The sequence below is a fragment of the Artemia franciscana genome, chromosome 4 (genome assembly GCF_032884065.1).
Source record: "Artemia franciscana chromosome 4, ASM3288406v1, whole genome shotgun sequence".
NCBI lineage: Eukaryota > Metazoa > Arthropoda > Branchiopoda > Anostraca > Artemiidae > Artemia > Artemia franciscana.
Window position 1 is genome coordinate 37858607 of NC_088866.1, and position 16880 is coordinate 37875486.

At 35.8% G+C, this 16880-nt stretch overlaps 1 protein-coding gene across 2 annotated transcripts in view; it reads right to left on the reverse strand.

Annotated features, from left to right (window-relative positions):
* The window catches only part of LOC136026387 (ran-binding protein 3-like), an 81658-nt gene continuing 64778 nt past the window's right edge, over positions 1 to 16880 (reverse strand). For both annotated transcript variants that reach the window (XM_065702939.1, XM_065702940.1), the window contains 4 exons: positions 10491 to 10727; positions 7078 to 7230; positions 1219 to 1311; positions 1 to 287 (listed from right to left, as the gene is read on the reverse strand). In XM_065702939.1, coding sequence (XP_065559011.1) covers positions 126 to 287; positions 1219 to 1311; positions 7078 to 7230; positions 10491 to 10727 — 645 coding nt within the window. In that variant the 3' untranslated portion in view covers positions 1 to 125. The remainder of the gene's footprint in view (positions 288 to 1218; positions 1312 to 7077; positions 7231 to 10490; positions 10728 to 16880) is intronic.

Below are 16880 nucleotides of genomic sequence, written 5' to 3' on the forward strand. Positions count from 1 at the left end.
TCTACATAACATTCTAGTTTAAGCCACAGATTTTAGCAACATCAAATTAAGATCAAAAATATAAAAAAAACGTCAAAATTTCAGCATTGCTCTAAGTGAACAAGAAAGTGCAATTTCGGAATTGGCTAAGCTTTTTCGGGCGCTTCGTCTGATCCCTTGCGTCGTTTTGAGCCCATTTCTTCTTTTTCCTCTTCCTCGTCATCTTTCTTTGACTGTGAATGCGCCTTCGTTGTTGCGAGGCGATATTCCAAGGCTGATTGAAGTAAATCGGCATCTTTAGGACTTGCCTGTAATGAAAAGACTGCCGTGAAAAACTAATATATTTTACAACATGATGAATGTAAAGCATAAAAATTACTTAAGTTTCATAAGAAAGCAAGTAATCATTCTAAAATTCTTCGCCAACTTCATAAATTTGTATTACCAAGGACTGAGAAGCACTAAGGCACCTGATAACTAGAACCTGGAAAAAAATCTTCCCATTCCCACAAATTTTAAGCTTTCAAATTGATTAACACAAATGCAATCCAGAAGGATTTTAGATCAGTCTTTAACATTTTGAATAGGTATAATCCTTTTATTAGACAGTGAAAAACAATGGCAAAAAATCTGAACATTTTGATCACATATACAGTGACCGTCAGCAGCAGATATATTCAAAGTGTGTTATCATTGTTATTCACTATCTAATAAAAGGATTTACCCCTATTTAAACTGTTATTTGTACGTCACAGAAAGGCAGTGTGGTCTTCAAAAATACCTTAGATAGGTTTTTGTAATCCAAAAAATTAAATCTGCTTAAATAGGACCAACTGCTTCCGCCTATGTATCCACAAGAAACAGACGATTAAATCACTCTTGCTCTCATTCTCTCACTCCTCTCAGTCTTCCTCGCTTAATTTCTGATATTCCATCACCGAAGATTTAAATAAGAAATTCTGAAATATACACATTGCTTATCTGAATATTTGAACCTGATTGAAAAGACTCGAAAACATACCTATGGTAGCCCGAAAGAAATTTCTTCGTGAAAGAGAAGGCAAAGAAGAAAAAAATTGTACAAATTTTGGGTTCGATTACGCCTGCCAAATTCCTTACAACAAAAGTCAGAAACAACCAATATCTCAAGAATACCACTGCAAACTTTTAACTGTTGGACTTACAAAAAAAGGACCTTTTTTACGAATTAGCTAGTTAATAAAAAGGCGTTATACTTACAGTGATTAAGAAAATCTTTATCTGTCCATTATCATAACCGGTAACACGTATGCTTTTATCGCTCATCCTATCAACTGTCATATCAGGCCATACCTAAAAAAGGGGTAGGAACTTTAATCAACTTACATCTATATGAAAAAATAAACAATAGTAATAGTTACTGATAGGAAAAAAAAGTGCTGAAAAATCCCCCTCCCTCTGCTCAATACATATTCTGGCAAAATGAAGCAAATTGACAAATTAGGCAGACAAGTTGAGTCAGAATATAAAAGGCAGGCGTTGGTTATATTGTCATTTATCTTATAAAGTCAAGTCTTTAGCTATAGTAACCTATACTCTGATTCCCCTTCCGCCGAGGTTTATAAAGCCATTGCCTTGGTAGGATGGGTAAGTAAATATTGCCTCTACGTTTCAATCCCAATCTAATCAGTTCCTAAGTCATTTCAGACAAATTCGCTCACAAGAATTTGATCCCAAGAAATATACCTTTTAGGAATTCTGGAGCCCCTTCCACAAATAAAAAAGATCCATTGAGTTTCTCACCTTCCCTTAGACTTGTATGCATTAATGCAACTGTGTATAACCGTCCCTCAAGTTTGTACAGAATGTATAACTTTATGTTTAAAGACAAATTTAGCACGATGTGGCCTCTAAAATTAGGACGATATTCATACAGCTTTTCAGAAGTTCCAAGTCAATTAGCTATCTCCTAGTTTTCCGGATAAGTCGGGCCAAAATCGACATTTATCTATTTGAAATTACTGTAACAAGGAGATTCTTGATATAATTTTTTTGTTCACAATTTCATTCTTCAGAGATTCAATTTGGTTCAGAGAACCAAATTGGTTACTGGAGCAAGTCATGTGCATGTAGTTTTCTCTTTTTTACTAGACTGTCTAAATGTTGAATCTGCTAAAATTATTTAAACTTACACTCTGGTTACTTGAGCTTTATCTTAATATGTTTAAGCATAAAATTACTTTCGATCTAACTGGTTTAAAATTAACCCTGCACAGAATCAGTTTTCAGTACCATAATTATAAGAACGTTCAAAATGTGTTGTTTTTTGGGGGGAGGAGGGGGGATACAAAATTAATTTTAAGCAAATTGGTTTAAAATTGACCCTAGACAAAGTTAGTTTGTTATTACCATGAGTAATAAGAGCTTTCGCAACATACTTTTATTATTATATTTTTAAGCGTAAAATTAATTTTGAGCAAACAGGATTAAAACTAACCGTAGACAAATTCAGTTTGTCAATACCGTGACTTTAATCAAAGGGATTTAAAATCAGCCATCGACAAAATCTCTCGGTTCATGCAGACTTTATGCACACTGTAAGATCAGCTTGTAGATACAATGATCGTTCACACTTTTTTTTATATTTTTTTTTTCGCAAAATACCTTTTGAGCAAACTGGTTGAAAATCGCCCCGTGACACAATCTCCCGTTTCATTCACGTTTTTTTTAAATAATTATCAAATCTGTTTGTTAATACCATATTTAATGTTCCGTGAATAAGGTGTTGTGAGATAGTTTGGGGTCACCATTCCTGTATAAGTTCCTTTATCCATCCCTATCGCCGAAAGGGAAATTCTGCTTGCTCGATTTCATAGTGGCGTCAAGATGGACCTGTCACAAAATTTTCCAACCACAGCCGGACAGCAAAGGACACTGCAGGGTGACCTTGGGGAGTGGCACCCCTCAAGATAATTATGGCCTAGTAAACCAAAGAGCATTTGTAGTGGATTCTGACTGATAGTTAATGGTTCCAGGTTTTGTCAATTTTGGTGGGGTCCTGAACTGAAAAATTTCTTGCTAGCTAATTATCTTTTATGGGCTGCCTCCCATTGCAGTATAATGTTTGTAACCATGGATATATAATATGTCGAAGGTAATAAGCTTGAGACTGTTAGCGCAGGACTTCGACTCTTGTTGATAGAAGAGGTTTTCCACCAAATGTGGAAAACCATGCAGTGACTAAGGTAGGGCCCACTAACTTTCATAAGGCTGTAATAAATTAAATGATTTCAATAATATGAAATTTGCAAGTTGGAATGTCACAACGTCAATAAATAACTATCATATAAACATATGACTGAAGAATTCAAATACTTTGAACTGGACTTCTTACGAGTTTAAGAAACTAATATCCCATGGTAGGAATCACGGAATTAGGTGATATGAAATTTACTTACTCCGGCAGGAAGGAAAAAAAGAATAAGCAGGGACTAGGGATCATGATGAGTAGGGTAGCTGCTAAGTCTTGCTTTGGTTGGGAATGTATTAATGATAGAATTCTAGTTGCTCAATTTACGACTAAAGAGTGCAAGGTCTTAGTAGAATATGCCCCTGTAGAACCAACTGATGGAGATTAGAGTGAATCAATTGCGTTGTAAATACAGCTACTGGAACAAATAGACAGGATACAATGTAGAAATATGATGCTTTGATAAGGGAATTTTAATGTCCAGATTAGTAGGAATTTGTTGGTAGAAATAGGAATAATTGTATCCTAGCCTATGTAAATTTGATGTGGGAAAAGAAAACAGTACCGGTTATAGACTGCTATAACTTTTTAGGTGCAGCAATCTAGCTATAACCAGTCCACAATTTGATCATAAAATGGCCAATAAGATAGCATGGTACTCAACTGATGGTATGGCGGCAAACCTTATTGATTATGCTATTGTAAACAGAAGACTGGCGTGATTGACATAAGATACTAGGGTACTTAGGATTGCTCTTACTAATCTTAAAAGTAAGGATCATCACATAATTGTGTCTAGGCTCAATCTAATACTGAAATCTAGGAAAGGTAACTATCTTCCGGGAAGCTAGGTCATTGGTCGACTCCAGGATGAGAATTTCAGAAAAACTTTCCATGAAGAGTTGAATATCAAACTAAACAGCATAAAATTGAACAACGTGATCGAGTTATTTTAGGAAAATAATATGGGAAGTAGCAGATAGTATCTTAGAAGGAAAGTTAGAAGCACAGTTAGGAACATCAGTGAAAATACTTTAACTTTAGTAGAGAAGATGGGGGGGGGCTTCTTCAAGAAGTATTTGAGAAATAGATCATATGAAAATAAGAGTAATGTGAGGAAAGTAGAAAAAGCATCAAAATATGACTTAAGGAGGTGTTAAGTGGAGGCCACGGATAAAATTGCTGAAGATCTAGAAGATGCAGTTAGACGGCAAAAGTAAAATATTGCATTGGTATACTCAAGAGGGTATAGTCAATGTGGACTTGTCCCAGTTAAAGATAGGAACCGGTCCACAATTAGTGTTAAGGAAAGAGCTAAAGAGAGATGGGCAAAACATTTTGAAAATATGCTAAACCCTGGTATAGTTACAGGAGATAATATGATAAAGAACGGAAATCTTTTTGAAACTTTGGAAAAGAAGGAAGATATATTTGCAAGGAAGAATTAGAGAAACTACTATAAGGATGGAAAAATAATAAGGCTCCTGGTGCATAGATTTTTCTAGATATGGTGGTTGGGAAGTTATGGCTAAATTGGTAAAGATTATGAATATGCTTTTTTTTTATTTTACGGGAAATACCTACTGATTTTCGGAAAAATTCAATTAAACCCCTCTATAAGCAAGATGATGAGTCAGTTTGGTAATTAGGTTTGTTTCTGTAAGACGCAATTTACTTTGTGTGATGATAATTTTTATTGATGATTTAGATAAAGTTTTAGAGAAGAAACGTGTAGTTTTAGGAGGGGGAAGATGTGCCGATCGAATTTTCACTCTTCGATTAATAATTAATAAGTGCCTGAGTCATAAGGCCTTTTTTATCCATAGCTTTATAGATCATGATCAAGCGTATGATTCAGCCGATAGCGAGGGTCCTATCCCTGTATGGTATACCATATAAATACATTAAAGTGACTAGTGTTATGTACGAGATTTACATTGCTGCATATAAGGTAGGAAATGACGTTCGTAGCTGGTTTTGTCTTGAATAAGGAGTTAAACAGGGTTGTGTCCTATCCACATTTAATATGGATTAACTTGATGGGCTTTGTCCTAAGCAACCCGGCAAAGACTATGGGATACCATGGAATCAAATAGGAAAATGAAACTCCACCAGAATTAGGCAATTCTGATGATTTGAGCGTCCTAGATGAAACTGCTAACAAAATGTGTGTTTTGACTTATTGGAATTTATTGCATGTTTTCAGAGCTCAGTGCGCAAGAACAGTCTTGAAAATTAATGTTGAAAGGACTAAATCGCTTAGATTGGGAAAAAGTGAAGGTGAAGAGGTAATGTTGGGTAACGAGAAAATCGATCAAATGGATAGTTTCACTTTATTTAAATAGTTTTAGTTATTAACGATACTAGATGAAGTAAAGATGTTAAAGATGGAATAGCGAACACTTTAGTTATTCTAGTGCCTCTAGAGGCACACAGGGCGTCAGTGAGTAGCCTCTAATATTCCATCAAGTAAATTGCTACGGGGACGACCGCCCAATCTGGGATAAGACTTGCCTGGAGGGCTCTTCTGTGACGTTCGTATGGTCTACAGAGCATGTTTGTTGGTCTTCCTCGGTGACGGATGCCTTCCGATTGCCAGTGGAGGAGTATTTTGGGAACTCTATGATTTGGCGTACGGAGGATGTGTCAAAGGTATCGCTTTCTTCGTTGCCTAACAGCGGAGGCGATATCTGGTTAGCATTTGCGAGTACAGATCTAGTCGCTGCTGACTTGGTATTTCCAGCTGATCCTTAGGATCCGGCAAAGACAGTTATTTTAGAAGACAGTAAGATGTTTCTCCTGTTCCGCAGTTAGCCTTAGACAATCCATTGAGTAACTAGCCTTAGGCATTCCATAGGGTAACTATGGCTATTAGAAAACTTTTTTGTTTAAATTTTGTGTTTGACCATTATGTTCCATTAACCATTAATTAAACCATTATGTTCTATTTGACGAAACAATTCTAATTAGCAATGACCTAGGAATCAAACAAACTGTCCGCGAGGCAATCGAAATCAAACGAAACTTAAATAATAATACATCCCTAAATAGAGACTTGGGTGAATACACACTCAACCCTATGTACACAAAATTAATTATAGAAAATAATCTAATTCAACATGAAACAGAAACAGGAACAAATAAAAACAAGCCCAATCCCAAAAGAACTACAAGATTAGCTGCAGAGAAGGCAAATATCACAATAAGAAATTATTCCAATTTTTAATAAATACAGTTAGTGAAATGATTGAACCTTTTTAGCTTGTAAAATGTTAGCTTTTATCACACAGTCTTGGCTGAACTTTTCGTTAAGAAGTAATGATGCCAAGGCTATTTTAAAAAATGGATTTTAGCCGAGAACTTTTATTGTAAGTGTGTTATTATCTATTATTTTTTGCTGAAGACGAACCTTAGATATAGGGCCAAAATATTCAAATAGGTGTTGTTCGGTTACTATCTTGGGAAAAAAGTCCTCATTATTCTCTCTTCTGTATTTGTAGTAGTAGTAGCAACAGTAACAGTAGTAATAGTTTGGTAGTAATTGTAGTAGTAGTAACAGTAGTAGTAGTATGGACGGATGATAGATAGACTTACCTATCAACAAATGAAATTACTTCATTTTTGTACAATCCTAAAAAGGGCTTATGCCAGATTTGCCTCTTGCTCACACAGACTGTCTGTCTTGGCTTTTTCTACAATTAGCCATGGCTTGATGCCATCAACTATTAGATTTAATTCAATGTATAAGAAATTCAATGTATGAGTAATTAGAAAATTAACAAAACATTTTATTTTCCTTGAACTGTTTTTGCCATAGCGGGCTATTTTGGCCTTGCGAATCTTTTCTGAAAACAAAGGACAACAACTACCTTTGTATTAAGAACAATCCTCAACGTTCCTTGGCATCTCATAACAATTCTGGAAGTAGTTGTCTCATCAGATACGCTGTCATTAAGTCGTAAATGTCCACGGCCTCGTTCAGCCCATAATCCCTTGTCAAACACATGAAGCTTGCAGTGAACCTAGTAAAGAAGAACCATTAATAAATTGTTCAGGCTGAGTTCGCTGTAACATGTACCAACAGTTTCTGGATATTCAAAAGGAAATAATCCTAGTATAAGATAATAAAACAGTTCGCACTATCTAAGTATATATTTCGAATAAATGTAGATTACTGTTCAGCTTACTCAAACATCGACAATGCTGACCTTTGTAGATGGGAGTGAAAATTTCGTAGAAAGATTTTGAAAAGGATAACACCATACCTTACCTTGGACCTTAGTTCCTCCAGAGTCATTAGCGGCCCATAGGACGTCAACGAAGCTTCTCCACTCTTCTCAAAGTAATGCTACAGGGGTGATGTTTTTCCATTCAGGTAATAATGGGGTGTCAGTCGTCCTCAAATCTCGGTCAAAATTTCGCCGCAGTGTTCTTTTCACGACCTCATCTTCTTCTGTCGCCTGGTTTCCGGTCATAGGCTGTCCAAGGAAGGCGGTTTTCTTTCATGCGGAGTGGCGGCCTCTTCTTCCTTATAACCGCAGTAATGAGAGGCTGACCGGTTCTATTACGAATTTCAGAGTTATGGACTCTCCTTTGTTAGCTTATGTTTAAAATTCATCACAGGCACATATGTAAGAATTCTCTTTCCGAGCTGTTGATTCATTTTCCAGCTTTCAGTAGCGTAGAGGAGTATGGAGAGCATTACACTGCTACTGAAGAGACGTAACTTCAGTCACAAAGAATATTTGCTACTCCTCCCAATAGGCTTTAGTCTATTAAAAGCTCCGGTTGACTGACCAATGCTGCGTTAATCTTGGTTATTATTTCACCATCACAGTTGATTCAGCTACCCAGGTATTTGAAATCCTTCACCTGTTCTAGACTTTTATTCTTGTGATACACAACAAGCGGTGAGCTTGTGATGAACATGCTCTTTGTAAAGGATAAGAAGGCTATTTAACCTATCTTTAATAAAGAATGATATCTCTTAACGAAATGAATTAAAGACAAATTTTCAGCCAAGTTTTTTTTGTTTTAAGAAAAGTTAATAGCGTTATTAAAACCTAAAATGAATAGAAATGTGCTCTTATAATAAGTCAAATTTTAAACAAGCATAAATTACTATGAATACATCAATAAAAACTAAATGAACAAAACTTAAAGTTAATAGTAATACATTCAAGCCTAAAATAAACAGAATATACTAGTAAGGTTGCCATTCTCTCCAAACTCCCTAAAGAACAGAGTGCCTTTGTAATTTACTATAAAAAACAAGCATTTTGCAAAATATTTTATTTTTCAAAAATGAAAAAATATTAAAATGAAAACACAATGCCAAACTAAAAAAAAAAAAAAAAAAAAAAAAAAAAAAAAAAAAAAAAAAAACATCATAACGTATATATGTGACGATGAATTTTGTTTTGCTGTTGTTAAATACCCACTTTTTTCCGTTTAAATTTTTTCCTTTGAAACCCTCCAAGAGAATATAGTGTCATTTACACTTTACTGAAAACAATTTTCATTCTGAACTGTTTTATAATTTCACTTCAAAATCAATCGAAATATTACTTAATTTTAAGAGAATACTTATTTGTTACAATTTTTCCTTTTTTAAAAGGGGGAGTACCCAGTGATTTTAGGAAAACTTTAATTAAACCACTAAATAAGAAAGGTGATGAGAGCGAGTTTGGTAATTATTGAGCCCTTGGCTTTGTTTCTGTAAGAAGTAAATTACTTATTACGATGGTACTTTTAGACAAAAAAAATACTAATAATAAACTAAAAAAACAAAAAAGAACGTATATTTTTGTGACGAATAGTTCCATACCTAGTTACACACGATACGATTGCAAACATTCACTAAAACCATTAAAAATCCATTTGATTCAAAATTAAAGAAAATTTATGGCTAAATAAAGTTTTATTTTCTTGAACAGGTTTTTGTAAACCACTTTTTAGTTAGACTTCACTTTTTCCAATTTTTTGAAAATTATAGGAATATTTGTAGTATTTATTATATTTCTAATAGTTTTTGTGTTTAAACACTAGAATATTGGATTGGAATTTCATTTCTTAGCGAGATTGGAATATGCATTTGGAATTTTCAACCACTCCTAGTTCTTGTGCAATAATGTTTTAAGATATGCATTTGCAAACTTTGTTTTTTAGTTACATAGTTACAGTGATTTTTTCAAATTACAACTTAATAAATTACAAAAGTATTCACAAATTATAAGAAAATTAATAGTCGGTTAGACAACTAAGAAAGAAAATAAATAACTGGTTCGAAACTAGTGTCACATGTTGAAACTCTTGTATTGCAATCTACTGTTTAACAGACTTTGCCACCACTTTGGTAACAATCACACAGTGTTTGTGATTAACACTGCGTTTTGATTTTGGACTTTTATAGTGATAAATCTAATCAACAGTTTGGAAAATCCTGACTGCCCTCCAATTTTTTTGGTCACTTAAAAATGGCACTGAAACTTTTAATTTTCGTTCGAATGAGCCCTCTCGCGACATTCTAGGACCAATGAGTTGATACGATAACCCCTGGAAAAAAATTGACCCCTGATCAGTCTTCTGGCAAAAACAAATACAGAATTCCACATTATCTCCCTCAGATTTCTAATCAAGAGTCTGGAAAATCCTTAAATATCAACTCTGGAGGAACACTATTCGTGAAATATGTACTTAACGCGTTTTTATTATGTTTTGTGTTTTTTTTTCAAAGTGGTTTTTAATTTAATATAATTATTTGCTGTTTTATGCTCATTTATGCTCTGAGTCTGCTAAATTTTGGTATCTGAAATTGCAATATTTTACTCACCTTTGTAATCTACAGCCTGAGAAATCATTGGATACTAAATTTCCAAAAATTGCACTTGTTCATTCTGATTTATTGTATCAAACAGTTCGTGGTAACGAAGTGTAAGTAAGATGCGAACCGACTAAATAGTAACCAAAACTCTAAAACACAGAATTTTGATACCAATATATACATCAAAAGAATCGGATTTTTCTGCTCATTTTAAATATATAAATTTCATCAAGTGTAATCTTACCCATTAGTTACCAGTGAACAAAAATTTACTAGAAGCATCTTTCCCCTTTCTAACTCATTTTTAAACAGTGAGAATCACCTTCCATTCGCTCAACATACAGATTTTCCTTTCATTTAGGGAATAACGATATTCACTGTACCTAAGAAAAAACCTAATTTTATAGTCAATATATCATTATTTTGATTCTGTGATAGCCAACATTGTCATAAACTCACTTGCAATACATTTGTTTCATCTTCTTCTCCGGTAAATACTTCAACTTCGTCATACCTCCTCTTGGCAGCTCTTGCAGCTTCATATTCCTGGGCAGATTCAGTTAAGGATTTCGTCACCGCTGGTGTAACTAATGCAGGAGCTGATGAAAATAACAAACCTACGTGGCTCTCACCATTTGACGAGGAGGACTCTGTTTCTAAAATAGGGGCCTCAGACTTCTCTCCTTGCTCAACAACCTAGAAAAATTAACCAACCTATGACTGATTACCTGGTATTACTAAGATAATACTTGCAATCAAGATTTTATTATCTTGAACCTATACACACTATACATAACTGGATCGTTGTCCCAGTGAAATTTTTTGAAACAGTATATACAAATGTTTGGAATTATAAAACAACAGGAATTTACTTAAGACAGTGAAATTTGTTTAGACCTTAAAAAATATTTTGGCTAGTTAGGGGGGAGGGGAGGGGAATACCTCAAAGGGTGCGCTTTACTGCAAATTTCTCAACTCTCATTGAGTCCTCGTATAAAGACATAGTTAGTTCTAAGGGAGAGACGAGGGGAGGTGTAGGCAAAATTGATGTATACCCTAGGGCCGTATCAAGGACTTTTGTTGGGGGGGGGGGGTACTTTTGATTTAGTTCAACATCCACACAAACATCCATCGAAAGCTTTACTTTAATAACCTTAGTTTCAGTCGGAGCAGTAGTTGTAGTAGAAGTAGTAGTAGCTTTAGTAGCAATATGCACATACCACCTACTTTGTTTTTAGCATCCCCCGCCCCAACACACGCTGAAAATTTCAACTTCATAAAATAGACTGGTCCTGAGGGATTACTAATATGCCCTCTTGACATCCTGTATGCGTAGTGTGTTTTAGCTTAAACCAACACTGTTTGAACATTAATGTAATAGTAAAATAGTAATGTAATAGTAGTAGCAGTAGAATCAGTAGTAGTAATCTTGGCTTTAGTAGGAGTAATAGTAGTAGTAGGATGCAAATATTGCCTTTTGGTTAGTTCAACATCCCCTAGCAAGCCCTGTAAGTTTAAACTTGACATTCCTCGCCCTTATGACAACTCGGATACCGAAGGCATGGGGTGATTCAATTCAACTTCCCCCTCAATACTGCCTAAAACTTTCACCTTTATACCCTTTGCTATATTTGGAACAATTATCACAGCAGTAGTGGTAGGAATACTAGTAGTAATGGGTGTAGCACAAGTCGCATTAACAGTAATAGCACTAATACTACTAGTAGCAGTATTAATTTAACACATTGCATTTTTTTTCAGTTGAACATCCCCCTCACCAAGCCCAGGAAGTCTCAACTTAGTACAATTAGCCGTTGTTATGATACTGCCAACATGCCCTTTTGATAAACAGTATGTTCATAGTGTATTTTAATTTAGTTCATATTTCCCCTAAATAAAGAATAGACATCCTCCTGACCCATTGCTGGAACATAGGGCGTCGATTACTCCCTGAAGTTTCTATCTTAATACCCTTAGCGTTAGTAGTAGTTGCAATGGAGTTAGCAGCTGGAATGGTAGTAGTAGTAGTAGCAGTGATAGTAGTATTAGTAGTATTGTGCATACATTGCCTTTTCGTCAATTGATCTTCACCTTTAAGCACTCCCTGAAAGTTCCGACTTAATACCCTAATCCATTCCTAAGATAAACCTTTCTGACAATTTTCTTGTAAATAGTGTGTTTATCTCCAGAGACGGAGGTGACATCCCCAGAGACACGGTTACAGGGCCTCTCAACTAAGGGGAAAAAAATGGTTTTCTCAAGATTGAATATGTTTGGGGAATTGATGGGCGTAAGAAGGGGGCTCCTTGTACTCCAATTCTTTTGACTTTTAAAAAGGGCAGTAGAACTTTCAATTTCCAATTGAATGAGCTCCTTCTAACGTTTCTACGGCAACTCATTCTATAGGAAGTGCCTTGGTTAAAAAATGAAATAGATAAATAAATAATACAGTGTGCCCACATCGCTCTTTACTTAGCCAGCGCTAATGCGCTGCCAAAGACAACTTAGTCCGACTATTTGCACTAATTTGTAGCATACAATTATTTTCATTATTTAAATGCCATCGATCTTAAAAGCAAAATGATGATTTTTCTTGTTTCCTAAAAAATAAATCTTGACAAGTCTCGCCCTTATCTACTGAATTTATAGTCAAATGTACTTCACTTTTTCTATGGTGTGGAATAACTTTCATCAATATTTTGGGAGGAGGGAGTGACAAAGGGGTAAAATTTCTCTGAAGATAAAGGGAGGGGATACAAATTCCATGCATAAAATTTGCAATATTCGTAAGAAAGAAATATTTCTTTAACCTGTTTTCAAGACCTCTGCCACGTGAATAAATTATGTAAAATCTATCAATACCCCAGAAGAATTTAAATTGGACCCTTCGTTTCCCTTATTTAAAATCTTTCTTTACTCATATAATGACTCAATGATACAATGATGCAGAAAGTGAAAAAGAATTACCAAAGATTTCTGCAAAGAGCTTAGAATCCGAGAGTTGGTAATAACATCGGTAAACGTTGGTTTTCCACTTTCCGTCATATTTCTACCGACTCTTTTGACTATTCTTATGCTTTATTAAAATTTTCAAATGTCCTTTCCCTTGATCATTCAATCCCTTTGCTCAGGTCTCAGGCAGCTCTTATTTTGTACTTAGCCTATTGTGGTTACGTTTGATCAGGTTGAATGCTGCGAACACTTCGTTGTTAGTATTTGACTTTCCAATATAGACAAGGATCCACAATAAAGAAAGATAGCTAGCAAATAGTTATAAGGCTCCAGCGAGCTAACGAAGATTTGAATATGGAATCTAGGGCAAAAATAAGCACTGAACAAATATCTGGTGGCACATTCAAAATTCCTTGCGCCAGTGGCAGAAAGGACGTATTCGTCGTGCATTTTTATTCTCGAGAGCTTTTTTGATCATTTTGTCTGGTAGAATATTTCTCCATGAATGCAGTTTCAGATCAGATTCCACGAATGAGGGAGTTCAAGGGTAGAAGGGGACTTTTATCTCTCTACTCTATTTTTTGCATTTACCTTGTCTTAGTTTGCACTTGCAAGTATGAAGAACTCATGAGTTCTTCAACTGATCGACATTACCGTGAAAAAGCTATACTCTGTTCAATACAAGTATTTTTGCAAGCTCTGTGTTTTTTTAAAGCTTCGTTAAAGAAATTCTTCCTCAAGTTTCTCTTTAAAAAAATCCTTATGAATGTGAAAACCAATGAGCAGGCACGTGCATCGGTTGTGAGCTCCTTACTTGCAGCTGAGGAACGAGAACTTGAAGCTGTAGTGCCAAACGGGTATGTCAAACGTGATGAAAAATCCCTTTCAAAAGTTAAAGTAACCCAAATGGAAAATCGGACAAATCGCCGATTTTTTAGAGCTTATTACAGTGAAGGGAATCCAGTGTGGGATAGATTCCAGCACTAACAGTTGTACTGAAACAGCTTAAAAATATTCTGAATTTTGAACTTGTTTCACATGCTCCTTCAATTGTTGAGCTCAGGGATTCTACGTTGGTGCTTCGAAGTGGTTTTAAATCTACCGTGCTAGAATTTCTGAGTGAGGCCAGTGGCTTGCGTGAATGGGCTGAACACCAGAACTTCAAAGAGAGACGTTGCTTCTATGGACATGAAGCCTTTGATATTGACTTCATACCACTGGTTCGTAAACGCCACCGGCTGAACATGAAACCGTCGAAATCTATGCCATGCGGTTGCTTAAAGCCATGTTGAAAGAGATACTTGAAATAGCAAATAAGACTCATATTAGGGGTGACAGGTATGCCAGACTGCAGTGGGTATCACCAGTTATGTGGCCACTGGTCGACAGTCTACTCCTTCTTGACGAGTTCAAAAATTATAAACTAGACAAAGATTGTTGCAAGTACTAAGAGCAAAGGAAAAATGATGAGAGGAATTTACGAAAACATGGGAAGCTTTCAAATTTGACTATATGAGCAGCTTAAGTAATGCCGACAACTTGCGTGTACGACTGTCTACAGGATTCGAAGACAGGATGAGAGTTGTATGTTTAAGTCATGATGTTGATTCAGTTTTGAGGAATTTATATGTAGCAAACATGGGTAAGCATGTTTAAGTCATGGGGAAGCATGTTTAAGTCTGTATGTTTAAGTCAAGATGTTGATTCGCTCAGTTCCGAGGAATTTATGTGTAGGAACATGGGGAAGACTGGAGAGATACTTGGAGAAGACTAACGGCGTTGTCAACCAGTTCCCTCTACGCTGGCGACCCTGCTGAGCAAGAGAGTTAAGTCAAGTCAAAGTCAAAACATGGGGAAGCGGACACCAGAAAAACTCTGCACGTTGCCTTTTGTTTCAGGGACGGCTTTGAAAGGGTGACTGTTTGTGCTAACGAAATTGACGTAATTGTGACGCTAGTGGACCAATTCCCTCGTCTCCTCAACATTTTTCCTGGGGGGAATGCTGGGCCTCAATTCCTCGTGAAGTTTTCAAATCATCATGTCCCCATTGATATTTTGTTCCAGAGAACGGGGAAGCAAATGTTGAAATCCCTGGCGTTCATTCACTGCATTTGGGACATGACACAACGATTAATTTTTTTCTCCAAAGGAAAACGAACATTCTTAGCCACCAAAAAGAGCGGTCTGTACATGGAGATTCAACGCGTAGTTCAGAACTTGAGAGATGAAACCTTCGTGGAAGCCAGTATGTTCTCCTTCCAAGATTTTGCAAGTAAGCTGATAATCAACGCTTATGGAAGGGATCCTAGTCAGTTTACTCTCAGTGATTTATGAGTACACTTGTACCCTTGTAAGAAGGAGCTGAAAGCATTTTATCCTATAGAGGAGGAGTTTGTGGAACATTGTGAGCGTTCTTATTATCAGCTAGCGAACTTCGAATGTCTCGTTGATTGCAAGACCATGTCTACCAAGCCCTTTGAATTATGGATGGCAATTTTCTGTATGTTGTTCCTGTTGTTTCAAGCGGTTCCTCTCTTCCGTCAGGATATTCACAACTCTTTTGTGAGTTTAGCAAAAAGTGTACCAAGAACTGTGAATGCCTTCCTCGATTGTGTGATGTTTTGCGTGCTTGTGCCGGAAAGTGTGATAATTCGCCCGAATAAGTATAACATATACGTAATTTGTGGTCGTTTTCTTTATATTGAAATGAATTGAATTTGTTTAAATTCTTTATTCATATTCTTTTTCTTTCTCTTTTTTTCCTCAAAATTTCTATTTCTGAAGCTAATTTTTGTATTTTGGACGTACTTATGTCGAGGCTAGGATTCAATATCTGTGCACTTTAATTCATTCTAATTGGCTTTTGTACTGACACCACTAGCGGAATGGAGTTGCAAACGTGTTGTCATCTTCCTGTGCAGTCCCAATTGCACTGCCCCCCCCCCTTTTAACATAACTCTAATGCAAGTACAGGGAAGTTGGTTTCTGGTGTCTCCACTTAGGTAAGCTTTAATAATGAGCAATTAGGCAGCTAAATCTAATTGTGCTCATTATGTGTTCTTTTCTCTCTCGGTACCTTATTCTATTTCACGTTCTAAGTTCAAACCTCACATCTAGGTCAAAACACAGAAAATATAGCTGATGACGTCATCGATTAAGCAAATTGAAATCTCCTTTGACACACAAAATTTTTGTTACATCCGCCTATATTCGTCTTCAGCAACCAATTCTATCCCTGATAAAGTTTTCAAACCTTCTTTAGCTCGTTGAAGCCTGTGATGTTATATTTTCGTTTGCTGGGTCCCTGACTAATACTCAATGGTATTTAAAAAGAAAGTGAAAGAAAGTGACTCAATGACAATTAAAAGAGAGTTTATTGACAGACATCATAATGGCGAAACATAACTGTCTACAATCTCTTTATTATTATTTTTTTAAAAACAGTGCGTGCAAGTTGACGATGATGGTGCTTCGATTCGTACTGTTCCAGTTGTTGTAGCAAGGGTAGAGGCTACTTTTCGCATCTCATTTCTGGTAAAATCAGTCCACTCAAAGGGATTATTAATCAATGGCATTTTTATTTCTTTATTTTTTCAGTTATATAAATGAGTTCCCTATTTTCACGTTTCTAAATGCTCAAGAGGGATTGGACATTAAGAATGAAACAGATTAGCCCTATAACAGCATTGCATAATTATTTTCAACATTGCTAACCAACATAAAAACCACAGCAACAATTTAAATACCTTATCTCACTTCAAATTCAAATTAAATACTTTAATTGTAAATTCGAACCTTTGCAATACATCATCTCTCTTTACTACCTTAGAGAAGTTAAGAAATTCTTGAAGTTTTTGTAGTTATAAAGCAGCCCCCAGAATTCCTCAATCATATGGA